At 41.7% G+C, this 14,863-nt stretch overlaps 1 protein-coding gene across 1 annotated transcript in view; it reads left to right on the forward strand.

Annotated features, from left to right (window-relative positions):
- Positions 1-14,863, forward strand: part of mmp17a (matrix metallopeptidase 17a) — an 88,454-nt gene that overhangs the window by 61,108 nt on the left and 12,483 nt on the right. The window contains exons 4-6 of the mRNA XM_047570622.1: positions 4,597-4,883; positions 12,263-12,439; positions 12,816-12,918. Coding sequence (XP_047426578.1) covers positions 4,597-4,883; positions 12,263-12,439; positions 12,816-12,918 — 567 coding nt within the window. The remainder of the gene's footprint in view (positions 1-4,596; positions 4,884-12,262; positions 12,440-12,815; positions 12,919-14,863) is intronic.

Raw genomic sequence — 14,863 nt, forward strand, 5'->3', positions numbered from 1 at the left:
CTGTAACAACTTAAGTATTAACTACCTTGATAGAAATGTTGAGCTGGATAAAGGAAACGGTGAGAGGGGCGTGTGAGCTTATCAGCAGACTCGACTTGATCCGCTAACTGGCTTATAGATTTTACTTCACCAGACTGTGAAAACGTCAAGTATGTAAAATTGAAGCCGAACACTGTTTTTAACATGTCCAAATTTTATTTAGATGAACTGTTTTCTAAGGATAATTTATTTGAGCTCTCTTCACAATAATAATGATATGAATTGCGATATATTCAAGCTCAGCACAGCTCGGAGCACATCGGCTCACACTCGAAATGTGTCTCCACTGTGTCTCGAGGAGCCGTTGGTGATAGGATCTCAGTTTTATGCTCCGAGTTCAAATAAATATGTCATATGGGAAGAATCGAGGGTTTGAGTTACGTGGACAGCAGAAGAGGGTTCGGCTGTTGTCTCAGATAAATGGATGATCGCTATCATTCTCACTGTCCTGCACAAATTATTAGTGTAATTAGTTACCAGCTACAAGGACAAAAGGGATTCAAAAGATTTCTCTTCAGGTGTTGGCTGGAGTACAAGCAGCCTTTTCTTTTGGGGATAACTCATTAACAAGATGCTGAGGAGCAAAATGAATGAGGGTGAGCTCCACTTACGCAGACGATGGTCAGATGAGTAGGCAGCACTTAATATGACACATTGTCATATTAAGGTTCATGCTGCTAGGAAAAGTGTGGCAAGTGTGGCCATATGCAGCACAAACCTCCTCCATATGTGACCAGATCTCTTCAGTGCTTCCGCATCAAACAGACATATATAGGTATGACATATGTATGGTCAATGGTGTGAACAGAGCCAAAATTAGTTCATCCCCTATTTCCAGCATGTGAAGTAGTTCATTAAGTCTGATATTAGTCAAATTCACTGCATGTGCCAAGTTAATCTGTGAAATACAAATAAATATAAATAATACCACATCTCCTGTAATAACTTTTTTATTTGCTATTTCAATTTTTTATCATACAATAAAAAGTAGAAAACGATTTGCCTGTAGTTATGCCTACATGATGAAATAAAAATAACTGAAATATTCAAGCAGGTTTTATAATCGCATGTTATATAAAAATATGCTGTAATTTTTTTCAGTGGAGTGGAATAAAGTGATGTTTGATGTAGTCATAGGGGTTATTTTCTATTTCATAATCAATTCAAAGTTTAGCAGTAAAGCACAGAGATGCTAAAAAAAACAAAACCCTACAGCAGTGTAGATTTAATGAGGAGAGGACAAACTGTTGAATAAACATCAAATCTAATCAATGAGGTTGTTAAAATCAAGGTGTAAGACTGACAACCCAACAAAGTCACATCTGCGAACACTGCCCCCTCATTTTCCATGCGCCTATAGTCTCCTTATATAAATACAACATGTTCCCAGATATTCCTCGGTTCATCTGAGATGCAGGTCAGGGATGCTCTGACCTTGGCGGACTTACCTGCAATTACACAACACACACTCGCAAGTCGATGCGCTCACCCTTTGGATGCACACGCATGCTTACGCACTGACAAAACCGCGCATTCTGCCTCTCCGTCTTTCTCCCTCACAAACCTTCCCTCAAACACACAGAGACATTCTCACACCTTCGCCTCGTCTGTTTGAATTAAGACTAATAAGCGGGTGGACTGTGTGTGGTGGGTGAGCCATTTGCGGTGACCTTGGCTAACTGTGGTTAGCGGTGAGGGTCGGATGCTCAGGCGGTATGAAAGAGTGGGCTCCGCGCTCTCGCAAACAAATCAAAGCAAGGCAAGGCAAATCCAGTCTTAATGTTCGCCACGAGGTTCCCACAGAATAGATGATCCGATTAGATTATGAAGTGACTTGCTGCATAAATTTGCATATTAATGCTCAGTACTCCATTTTCCATACTCCTTATTGCTTTAGCCCAAAAATGCCAACGGCATCCATGTGTTCTTTGACAATGTGTTGATAAAGACATATTGGCTAATCAATAGATTAATTAGCAGCAATAATTAAGCCATTTGCATCACTGGATGTGTCAAAGATGTTGAGTTAACAGCAGAACAACAGGAGCAGTGTAATGCAGTGACGAGGAGGAGTAAATATCAACTAATAGCATCTTAAATTATGGATGTTAGCAAGCTGTCATGGCCTTGACAGGATTTTATCTGAAATGTAGTATGCGGTGTGGCTGGGGACACTTTCTTTTATCATAAAAACACAATTATATCTCAATGGAAACAAATCATGAAAGAGTGTCCATAACATTATTTTTCAACACTTTCAGGTATAAACTGAGGATTTACGTTACGTTACACGTTTATTGAGTGAAGCAGCCATTATTACACAGGATGAGATGTTACAATCCCTTTGTGCCAAGACGTGAGGGCACAAAACACATTTAGATGCCCAGTCCAACTGAAAAAAACGAACAACAGGCTAGCAGTTACCACTAGCAACCAACAAGAAGACACCAGCTAACTAGCCTAGCCACCAGCAATACGTAAGAAATGATGGGATATGCGACTATGTCAACCAACACATCTCCCCTTTGCAACCCAGTCCAGTCCAGCTGAAAGACAAAAAAGAACCTGACCAGCAGGCTAGCCGTCAGTTACCATTAGCAACCAACAAGGAGACACCAGCTAACTAGCCTAGCCAACAGCAGTAGGCAGTATGCAGCACATTATCTGGGTTTTCAAGTGGGCACACTTCCCTTCGTCAGTGTTTCATTAAGTTAGGCCCCAAATTATGATTCAGTTGGGGCGTTTTTAATGAACTTGACAGATGTAACACCAATACCCACTCACATTTGTATCTCTGTTTTGGTTTTCACCAGCAAAAACATCTGACTTTGTAGCTGATTCACTGTTCATCTAAATCTAGTAGCAGTGTGATTAGGTCACATCTGCGACTGTTTGTTGTTGAGTATGTAGATCAGAGTAAGTACGTGTTCAGCCGAACACCAAAACGACACCATGAGAACCAAGAGAGTCAACCAAACAGTAACAAACCCTGGCTTCAAAGAACAAAACAGGTTTCATCGAATTAAGTTTATGCTGTATAACAAAATGCCAACAGGTAATTGAAGAGTAGATTAAAAGTAAGCAGTGATAACTGGGAACAAACTGAAACAGACATAATACAAGACGCAAATAGTGATTTAAAAGATTAAAGGAATCCCTCTTGTATGAGCTTCGCTGGCAGGTGTTCAGACGTCTGGCATTGACTGTGAAGGTCCAGTGACCCTGAGATACAAACTGGGTCGTTGGAACAGCTGCTGCTCCACCTCGTGTGGGGATGAAAGGGCTGAAATGTAGAAAGCTGGTGTGACTCAGGAGTTGTCAGTAATTTAAACTTTGACATCCTTGGCTGTTAAAAAAACATTCAGCAGGTCGTCAGGAGAGCCAAGGATTTCATGGTTGAGCGGACCTGTTAGGAGGACTAAATACAGCTCGCAACGTCGCTGGATAAGTTGCTCATATTGATGTATGTTGGTGGTAGTGCCTGCCGGGGTGCATAGGGCGTTCTGTTCTTCTTTAAGTGAGGTTCGGGTAACAGCAGACCTGCCACACTGATGGTTTATTTAGCTATTGAACACACCAAAGGAAAAAAAAATACCTACAAGGTAAAAAATCCAGCATTGGGAGGTCATTTCAACTACTATACATAAGAAATTAGTAGTAGTAGTAGTAGTAGTAGATAATAACAGAACGGTGTCCAGGTCAATATTCATGGGGCCTGATGGACATGATATGATTTTAAATACATATTAAAACTGAAAAATAATTTAAAAAGCAGTGATTTACCATATCCTTGAATTGCTGTAGTCTTATTTTAGTATTCATAACATTTTACTCTGGTGTTTTATCATCCATTACAGTGTGGTGCGGACATATAAAATACTATAAGTGAAACACTCCATTAATCCACTGGTTCCTACCTACAAAGCAGCTTCCAAGGTGGGAAATTAATTATTTATATCAATTAAATATGCACAAATAAGTAAACTACAACTGCATCTTCCTTTAGATGCCGACACAGAGAGCAAAGTAATTGCCACTGTCACAGTGTGTGTGTGTGTGTGTAAGAATATACATATATATGTATATAACATTGACTGAAACTGACAGGCCTATCTGCCAAATTGTGTGCCTCATTTGATACCTGCTCAGGCAATATGTTTTAATCAATTACATCAAGGCTGCACTGAAAATCAAGCAGAAACAGTCACCTTTATTCGGAGCAAATGAATAAATGAATACAGACTGTTCATAACTATGGTCCTTTTTACAAAGCCTAGCTGAGCCACATTACAACATCAGAGAATGTCAGCACAAATCACCAAAGATGCTATCTAAAAAGAGGACAGGATTTTTGTAACTTGGTAAAACTGTCAAATTCAAGATCAAGTGCAAGACTTGAGGTTGCTTTTAATTATTTCTGTTTTTAGTAAAAAGATGTTTTCACTCACAATATATAAAAGAAATTTAATCTTGTGTCTACCACCTAAAAATCCATATTCTTTCCTTATTCTTTACTCTTTTATTCAACATGTTTGTGTTTTCCCTTCCCTCTCTCAGGGTGAGGACCTTTCCCAAGGATTCGGCTCTACTGGGCAGGGACACCGTCCGAGCCCTGATGTACTACGCCCTGAAGGTCTGGAGCGACATCGCGCCGCTGAACTTCCACGAGGTGGCCGGCAGTGACGCCGACATTCAAATCGACTTCACCAAGGCCGACCACAACGACGGGTATCCCTTCGACGGGCCGGGGGGAACGGTGGCGCACGCCTTTTTCCCCGGGGAGAGGTTCACAGCGGGAGACACGCACTTTGATGACGACGAGGCCTGGACCTTCAGATCTCCAGGTGGGGAAAATCTCTTCTAAAAGTGTGTTAAAGATGTTTCCCAGAATACTGACTTTACAGCCTCTCTCCATTTTCTATGCTGCTTTTCGTTCTGACTGGCTTTCAAAACATTTGCGAGAAACTCCCAGAGTACTGTAAAATGAGGATAATGAAATAGTAAATCTCTCGAAAAGTTAATTAAAAAGTCCTTCAAAACGGTTTTGAACTTCCACACTCACTGAGGATCTTATGTAAAAGCTAGAACACTAGGAACGCTGGGCTCCTACGTTCCAGATTCTATAATTAATATTTCATTTGTTAGAACTGCGAATATAACATAATGGCAGCAGAGCAGTGCATAAAGCAGTGTTGATTGTTATCAGAGCCTCATTAGGATGCATAAAGGACGTCCTTTCATTTCCTGCCACAGCCACAAACAAACAGTCCACTTTAATGTGCCACTGACACCCATGTAATTTGGTGCTTTTGTAATTAGCGAAAGAAATAGAAGTTCTCTGGTAACTTTCATCGATCCCACTTTGTTGTGCCATAGGATTCCCACAAGAACTGACTCTTCTGTATGAGGCCGATTGGAGATGATGAAACACCATATTTAAAGTGATTAAAGTCTTTTACCTGACAGCGGAATGTTTCCTTTGATTTATGCCAACCATACGCCAAGAGGAATTTGTCTCCACCAGACCTGGAGGCAGCACTATAATTTGTGATGTCAACTAACAGCGTCGCCAATGACAATCGATAAAAGAGTCATTTGGACACAATGACACTGTGATGAGATTTTCAGGGTTGCGGTCATACTGTTCTGTGCAGAAGTATCAGTCTGTCTTTATAGCACAGGGACTGTGGCGGAAAGTTCATTTGCTAAGTACTTTCTCAACCAGAGTATTTCTGTTATTTGTTGGATTTCTGAGAAATATAACCTACCTATTACTACAGAACATTTTTTATTTTGTGCATGGTTGCTAGCTACAAGGTTTCAACACAAAGGCCGTTACCAAAACATGACGTCTCGTAAAATACTAAGCATGCCATAGCTTGAAATTGCATTTTTCCCTCATAAAGTCCAAAATATGAGATGTGATTGTAATGTACAGTTGCCTGGAAAAAAAAAAAAAAACTTTTCTCGCAATTGTGGGGTCAAATATCTGTGAAGTTTGGAAATGTCCTGAAACCCTAACAAAAAAAAAAAAAAGTGCTTTCTATGGAGTTAAAATCGTGCCAAAACCTCACAAACACACAAAACAAAATGAATCATAAGAAATGTATCTATCACACAAATGCATTGTGCTTTAGAAACAAATACAGCATGTTTTACACATAACAAAGAAACATTTCAAGTAGTAAAGTTCTAAATTTCAGACTAAAATCTTCCAAGTACACAAGAAAATTATCCTTCAAGTACAAAATACAGTTCTACAGCTACGACTTTTGGAACAATCTGACCACTGTCACATGACGTTTGTCCCTTATTTTCCACCTTGCAGATCCACAAATATACAAATGCCGGTAAATGTGCACTGATTTTTTTTATTTGTATATATATGTCTATGGACACACCAAATTTCACAGCTATTTTACTTCCGGTGCTACTTCCATATAGTCATCAGCATAGTCAAACCATAGTTTCTCATTTGCAAAAAAAAAAAAAAAACAATTAGTTTGTGAAAGATGTGTTTGCAAACCACACAGTTTGTTCGTTGGTGTGTTTGTGAGGTTTTGGCATGATTGTAACTCTATAGACGCTGCTGAGAAAAAGGACAACTCAAATATAAAACATCATGCAAATCATTATTAGATTTCTTTCAGTTTCAAATGATGGCCCTGTATTCATCCTATCGATCGAAGTGTTGGGGTTAGTTATCAGTAATAATATTTTAAATGTATTTTAAACGCCGCACAGCGTTTGCCTTCGATCCCTTTTTTTACATTGCTACTAAACTTGAGTCCTTACTGAACCGAGGGCCATTTTTTAATGCAGGACTTGTAATGGTGTACGTTTTTAAAAGGCTGTAAATGTGTGGGAGTTGCTAAATATTATGCCACCACCAGCAGCTACGGACTGAAAATAGTCCACTCAGCTCAGTTTACCTTCTCTTTGGTATGGATTAAATACCCTTAGTGGATTTTGTTACCTTTGTACAGAGCTACATCGTCTGTTTATATCCCTCTGTAGCTGCCAGCAAGAAAGCCGAATGAACATTTGCCTTAAAATACAAATCCTTTGTTTATGTGAAGAACCTATATACTCCTATATACCGGTGACTTCCATAAAATATGCCACGATGATGCTCACTTGATTTATATTGTAGGTTTACTGTGCTGCTTCCTCAGGGAGATGGAACCTAAAGCTCACAATGGGATATAGATGAGGCAGCGATACCACCAGGGCTTGTGTTCATTTCCATTCTTTTTTTTTTCGCGGGTGAAGCTGAGAAACATATGTTGGATTTGCTCCAATTAAACCCCTCAGCAGGCTCCGCTGGTTTTATGACACGCTTTAATAGTTTACGGCATCCTCCGCATCGCATGGCTTTTGATTAATGGGAGCGTGGTAGTAAAAGTGGGAGGGGATCAGAGGAGTTTTCCGAACTTCGTGATCCCTCTCTATTTATCTCTTCTTAACCACACAACGGTCTTGTGTAGACAAATGTTAATTTAAAACGAGGGATTTAAAACACGCACGCTTTTCTGTTAGCTCTCCAGCCACAAATTATTTGACAGTTTTGGCAGCCTGATGGGAAACAGCCATAGTCTTAAAGAGGAGAAGGAGTGAAAAGATGCTGACTGTGAATTATCCGGCTTCCAAGGAGACATGTTTACTCTTTGTGATAAAGGGTGAATTGTACGTAATATAAAACACATCAGACTTTTTCATTTCTAGATCAGACACATGCCTCTTCCTCTCTACGTGCACCTTAAAAGGGGCTTTTTTTATCGGCGGTCGGCGCCAGTAAAAGCGACCGTGTTTATTGCTGTCAGTGAAGCCTTTTAGCACACAGACTCTGTTACTTTAAATATATATAGGTATGCTAACAACAAAAATCTATATGTGCGCTCTACAAAATATATAGGTTTGTCCGTGTCCTTGCTATCTCTCGCGTACTCGTGTAATTTGAAACCGTCTGCTCAAATGCCTCGAGCGGTTTTACCTCGAGGCCGGGGCGCTCACTAATTATAGAAATTCAAATCATCTCTTTCTTTCTAATGCACTGAAAAGAATGATGGCTTTTCAATTTAGTGTGTAACTCCGAAGTAATTTGGCATTCAAAGTTTCAGCCTGACACGCTAAAGACCCTCTGCGTATGCTTCTGTCTCGGCACGCTTGTATTTAGCTTTTTTCTCGAGTTCTTAAACCGGCTTTAACAGATGAAACACTTAACCGTTTTATGATAAAGTGAGACTTGTCAGGAGCGCGTTATTTTTAACGTATCATTAACCTGTTTACACGTCTCTCAGACACTGGAACTGATCCAAAACCATGTATCTGGCCATCTGGCAAAATCAAGTCCAATATGTTTTGCTACATTTGCTGTGTGTGGCATGATCCTGGATTCTTTTAGTTCCACAAAACAGTTGTTTGATTGTTGCACAACATAAAGCCACAACTAGATATCTGTGAAACTGCAGAGTCGGGTAATAATTCTCTCCAGACTAGTTGTTACAGGAAAAACCCTAGTATCAAAATACTGATTCTTACAGCTTTAGAGAGGTGATTTAGTACATTACAAGTTGTATCCGAGTGTCCGAATGACTTTATTTTTTGTTGGTGGTAGCTTTTCCCTTTTCAGAACACACTGTATGGGAATGTTTTCTGTGTCTGCTGGTGTGGAAAAACAACAGGTTGCATCATATGTTGCACAATGAAAAATTTTCTGCAACCGCTGGTCCTGGAGAGGGTCGCAGGATCACATCCCAGCTGTCCTTGGGTGAGAGGTACACCCTGGACAGGTCGCCAAACACCAGTTAACCTAACAACCATGTCTTTGGACTATGGGAAGAGGCCTGAGTACCTGGAGAAAACCTGGAGGGACATGCAAACTCCGGTCGGTGGGTTCAAACCCAGAACCTTCTGGCTGTGGGGTGTTAGTGCTAAACACTGCCCCACCACCGCCAACACGAAAATGAAAACATATTCATTTAATTTGCTTCGCATATCCTATTTTGTACAGTAGCCCCACAGCCTGCTAGTAGCTTACGCAGGATAATTTTCTAGAGACGGCACGTTGCCTAATCTAACAGATTTAAATATTCCCATGGTGCTGATGCAGACTTTCCACCCCTGTGTTCATTTTGATTTGCCATAATAGCTCTTTGTGCAGAATTTCCCTTTGCAACACAAAATCATAGAGCACAGAGTTGTCTATAAATGCACTGTGACTAGCTGGAAAGGGAAACTAACACCCAGTACTTTGGGTAGCGTATTATTAGCTGATTATCTTCCCTTCTCTGTGGACACCTCCATAAAAAATGCAGCGCAGTCATTCCAGTGATTTTTTTTGAAACAGTGTCACCACAACATACACCGGAGACGTTCACCAGTGAGCTCCCACAAACATTTTGTCACATGTCGCGCTCGGTACATGTTTAGATTTTTATGCTTCCCCATAACTTATGAATGAGGGATGAGGAATTCAAGTTCTATTTAGGATTCACTCCTTTCCTCAGAGGCCACGAGGAGTTCAGTTAACTTTGATTAATATTTCAAAGTCTAATTTTAATTTCTCTGGGAGCTTCTTTTTTTTCTATTTTTTTTTAAATAAATAAATAAATAAAAAAGATTCAAGTTCATTCCTCGTTAGTAATATTGGTATCATGGCCAGTTTTCTTTTTGAGTCTGAGGTTCTGAAGCATGGGCTAAAACAAAGGCTTCCCTCCAATAATCTACATATCGTTAGCCTAGCGTAATTGACTAACTTATTTTTTGGACTGACTGTTACAGTGTATGAATAAAAATACCAAAGTGCTTGCTAGAATTTGTTAAAAACAGAAAAAAAAAACTTAGGATATGAGACTTAGGATACGATATATGGGTAATAGTTGAAACTACTGTGTCGACGGTGGCTTCAGATATCCCCAGAACAGGTTGTAATTTTTGTAAACATTCCCAAACTGAGGGTACTTTCACACTTATTTTGTCGTTTATGGAGATCGTAAGCGCTTCCCCTCCAGGTCGGTCCATTTTGGCTGGTGTGAACACGGCAATCGCGCTCTGTTCAAGGCCAAATCAACCCGAGCTGAGACAGGTTAGAGCCCTCACGCAATCGCTCCTCGTAGCGATTCGTTTGTAGTGAGAACACCACCCACTGACCGTTGCAGCTTTAGCGATCTTCTGATAAAACTGCTTCAAATATTTCGCCGTTTGCGCTTCGCTGCCAGTTTTACAGGTCGTGCCACAACATGGTCTCTATCGACAGTTGCGATGCTTCAGTCGTCTCCGCTATGAGCGTCCACTCCAAAACACCACCCCGACAATCTCCCTACGTAGTGGCACGAATCTTAAACACGGGCCACATTAAGCCACTCTGCATGACTTCTGGGTTGGATATCTAATGGGAGGTTGTTTCTCCTTGACGGTTCGTCCAATGTTAAACTCAAAATCAATGATTGTCGTGCCCCCCCCCCCCCCCCATCTCTTAAATTAAAGTGTTGCTCCATCCCAGCGCCTCAACCTGTTTTAAACTTTAAAATCCATTTTCGGATAAAAACTATTGATCCCAGATTCATTTTGACGCGAGGTAATGCAGGGTCACACTGCGTGGATTCACATCAGATGAAAAGAATAGCCCTTGGCAAGTTGTGTTCCTGATTTTTTTTTTCTCCCCCCCATCTACCTTATGGCACACCGTCCTTATTAAAGTTTTAACCAGAGGCTGCGAGGCTCTGTTTGTAGCATTCCGAATGCGTCATCCTATATCCGAAGAAGGAGTGCCCCTTAATACGCCGTATATTTACTGCGCCAAAAGTAATGAGACTGTGTTGTATATTAAATTATTATGATACCTTCGAAATAGTTCCATTAGTTGAAAATATTACCCAGACGTCATGCCAGTAATGATTTTTGTAAACTCTCTTTTTCCCGCACCTTCCCCCCCTCTCTATCTTTATGCCATGGGTGTTTGACTCAGTGAATCTCTTTCATCCAGCCAAATCTCTCAGCTCCGACTTTGTCCGCAGGCGCTGCTAGTTTTTTTTTTTTTTTTTCTGTCAACCTCAGATGGACTGCAAATACGATGACATGGTGCTTACTTTGTTCTGAATCCCTGTCCTCTCCGTCGATCCCTCCTTTTATTCCCTCTCTCTGTGCCTCGTGCTCTTGTAGATGAGAGCCGCGTTCGGCTCCTGAATATCCCAGGTGCTGTGAGCCCGGGCGCACGTCTGCAGCCGTCCTTTGTCTTTCGACGGAGCGCGGCGCCGAGATGTTCCCGAGTCGAGGCCAGCGTAAGGTTCGCAGGATGCGGACTTGATCCGAGCCACCGAGGAACTCTAAGCTAGCTTGGCTTGACGCGCTAGCACTCACGGTTTTTGTAAAATCTAAATCTGGGAACCCCAGGTTTTGTCTCGCTTAGCGGAGCCAGGCGAAGAGTTTTTGGAAGCTTCGCCCTTTCTTTTTAGCCAAACATCCAGGGAAATGTGCTTTAATAGCCCGGCAGCCTCTGTAGTTGTCTTCCCTCACTTAGGTTTTGATTGGCAGCCCAGAGGCTCAGGCTGTATTACCATAGTTATCTCACCACACCACATTCCCAACAACACTCACAGCCACCAGAGCGGTGTGTCACGCCTCTTAACTTGCAACCTATAGAGTTCTCGCATAAAAGGGGATAAACGCGCAAACTAAAGCCGTTCTATAAATCACAAACTTGAGGCAGGCGATCATCAAAGCTGAAGGTGATGTAGCGAAGGTTAAACTGAAGTAAAAGGATTTGATGTTTAGAACGGGGAAATAACGCTGCTTCATGCTTTCAAAGTTGTTGTTTTCTCTCAGTGCCCCCAACAGGCTGCAGGTTAATTTAAAAATTTCTGAGAACACGGTAAGAGAAGCTGGGTCTGAGATTTGAGTGTGCAGTTTTCTTGGTAAGTAATTTAATACCATGGTGGACAGCATTTTCTTGTAGAGAAGCAAAATATGCCGTGTGCATAATTCTCTAGCTGCTTCTTTGATTAAACTAATTCACCCCACAAATAAGAAGGAGAGCTGCTTCCAGGATGGGGGGGTGGGGGGCTATTTTATTTCCAGCTCAAACTAAAAAAGTGAATCAAATGCAAGTTGTAAATATTCCCATTGACGATCCATTCTGCGTGGGCGTGCGTGTAACACGCATGAAATCGCATGTAAAGAGCTGCAGTGACGGTTTCCTTCTCGCTCTCTCCGTTTCTTTCAGAGTCTCACGGGATGGATCTGTTTGCAGTTGCGGTCCATGAGTTCGGTCACGCCATCGGCCTGGTCCACACGTCGGCCATGGAGTCCATCATGAGGCCGTACTACCAGGGTCCTGTGGGAGACCCTCTGAAATATGATCTGCCCTATGAGGACAAAGTCCGTGTGTGGCAGCTCTATGGTATGAGGATGCCTCATTTTCCATTCTCTGTGTGTGTGTGTGTGTGTGTGTGGGATGGAGAGAGGCAGGAATTAATGAGTTCTGCAGACTAAGGGTATTGATTAATGAAAACATGGGTGGAGTTAATTGGACCTCTTTATGGCACATGACCTTATCACACTGTTACCTGATAGAGAACAGCAGTGTGGAGGGAGGCACTAATGATAAAAAAAAGGGGAAAGAATGCTGAAGGACGGGGCAGCAAAGGAGGAAGACACAATGAAAGGACCTGACCGATCATCATATTTACCTGGGGGAAAACACGCTCATTTGAATGGGTACAATAAGAAACCACTCTGGATGTTCTCTTGAGATGTATTCACATTTATCCTCCCAGGTGTCAGAGACTCTGTGTCCCACACAAATCCACCGGGCGACACATCCCAGACAGCTGAGCCTCCTGTCCTGCTGGACCTTCCTGACAACAGGTCCACACTCCTGTGAGTAGTAAATCTGTGGTAGTTGCAAACAACTGATTTAATCCTCCTCAACCTGGGTACAAACAATGCTTCATCTTCTGTGTTTTCTCTTTCTGGCCAGCTCAAGCACACACACACACACACACACACACACTCGTATCCCTCTGGTCTTTCTGTCCACTGCAGTGGTATAGGCGAAGAACCGGGAGGTGTAATAACCTTCCCCTATAGATGAATACACAAAGGCAAACTCTGGCATGTGACTCTGGCCGCAACTCTGGCTTTTGGGTCCTTTTGTCAACAACTTGTCATGTTCAAAATGTGTTCATTTTAACACTTTACTTTCAACAGTTTACTTGTTACTAGTTTCTTGTACTCTTAGTCTCACCGTGAGGTGCTCAGATGCTCCAGTTGACTTGATCAAACTTGTAAACTCAGTTTTAATCCAGTTAGTTGAGATACTCCACAATATTCCCATGTGTTCCCCACCTTGATAAAGCGGAAGCGTTGAATGGGTACGCTTGATAGGCAATCACTTGGAACATGAATGTGAATTTGTTAACACAATTTGTGGATGTGCACTGGGAGGGGGGTGGCATGGCCGAGTGTCGTCCCCTGTGGTTGATTTTAAAATGCTCCCCCTGACATGACAGTGGCACTACAGGAAAGATGAGCTTTATCAGCATCATTAAGAACCATCCCTCTGAGGACAATCGGTATCGGTGCCGATTTTCATTCCATGGCTACTCTTAAAAGAAGGGCAGCATCTGGCTCAGGCTTTCCAGACCCACTGACCTACTATGTTGCATGTTAACCAGACAGAACTGAAAATCAAGCCGAAGTGAATTTTGAATGACAGCCTGGATTCAAAGGTCTTGTTATTGCATCACATGTTCCAGGAAACATCTTTGTAATATTATTGTTATAATGTGTTTCTGGGACTTCTGTGTTAGCATCCACCACACCACTAAAGCGATATTTGACAAGCTACAACAAGCTTTGAAAGTGGTGATTCATGGGTTATTGTGACGTTTCAAGCAGCTCCTTGTGTTTAATCTCACACGCCTGGATTCGGCCTTTTTGAACAGACAAGAGTACTCATTTTGCTGTTTGTGTCACTGTGTGAGCTGCATTAAGCCAGGGCAAGAGAAAGAGGAGTATAATCCGAGGAGGTAAAGAAAATAAACGTCAAGAATGGTGAAGGTCAAGGCTACGGCACCAAGTACCTCTTGTTCCTGTGACTACAGCTACTAATATTATAAGAAAGTGGAAGGTCCTTGGGACCATAGCCAACCTCATTGGACACAGAAGTAGAAAAAGGTGATTTTGAACATAAGGATAGTTGAAATGGAAGAAGAATAAGAATCAGTGAAAGCTTCATTGTAGATAAAAGCTGACCTCTGAGAATGGACAGTGGATCGTTCCCCAGTGTTATTACAACTGAAGATTTGTAAAGAACTGAAAGCCACAGTTGGAAGAAGCGATCTATCGACCCTCAAGTTGTAAACGAGCACTTGAGAAATCTTATGAAAGACCTTTAAAGTGGTTTGAAAAGCAAAACATCTGCTAAATGTGGGTTAGAGAATAGTTGATTCCAATTACTTTATTAGTTTCAGATTTGCATCAAGTCAGTAGCAAAAGAAATCAATGTTGCACTGACCAGTCGTTGTCCTGTTGAAATCCTGTTTGTGACGCCAATTTGTCGTGGAAATGTGAGGCTGGTGGAAATGACACTGAAGATTCAGGTGGCTTGTGTGGAAATAAGGTTTTGCAGACATCAGGAAAAATGGTAACAGCTGTCCCTGCATTCGCAGCCAGAACCATTCTGATGAGCCACTCGTGCCAGGGGGAATATAAGATGTGAAATTAGGTGGGAGGTCAACCGCTGGCTATCACCATCTGTGGCGGTACTCGGTCTATCCGGCTAACCTTGTATGCCCATTTTTTGTCTATGGAAGGAACACAA

This window comes from Mugil cephalus, chromosome 19, assembly GCF_022458985.1.
Source record: "Mugil cephalus isolate CIBA_MC_2020 chromosome 19, CIBA_Mcephalus_1.1, whole genome shotgun sequence".
In the NCBI taxonomy this organism is placed as follows: domain Eukaryota; kingdom Metazoa; phylum Chordata; class Actinopteri; order Mugiliformes; family Mugilidae; genus Mugil; species Mugil cephalus.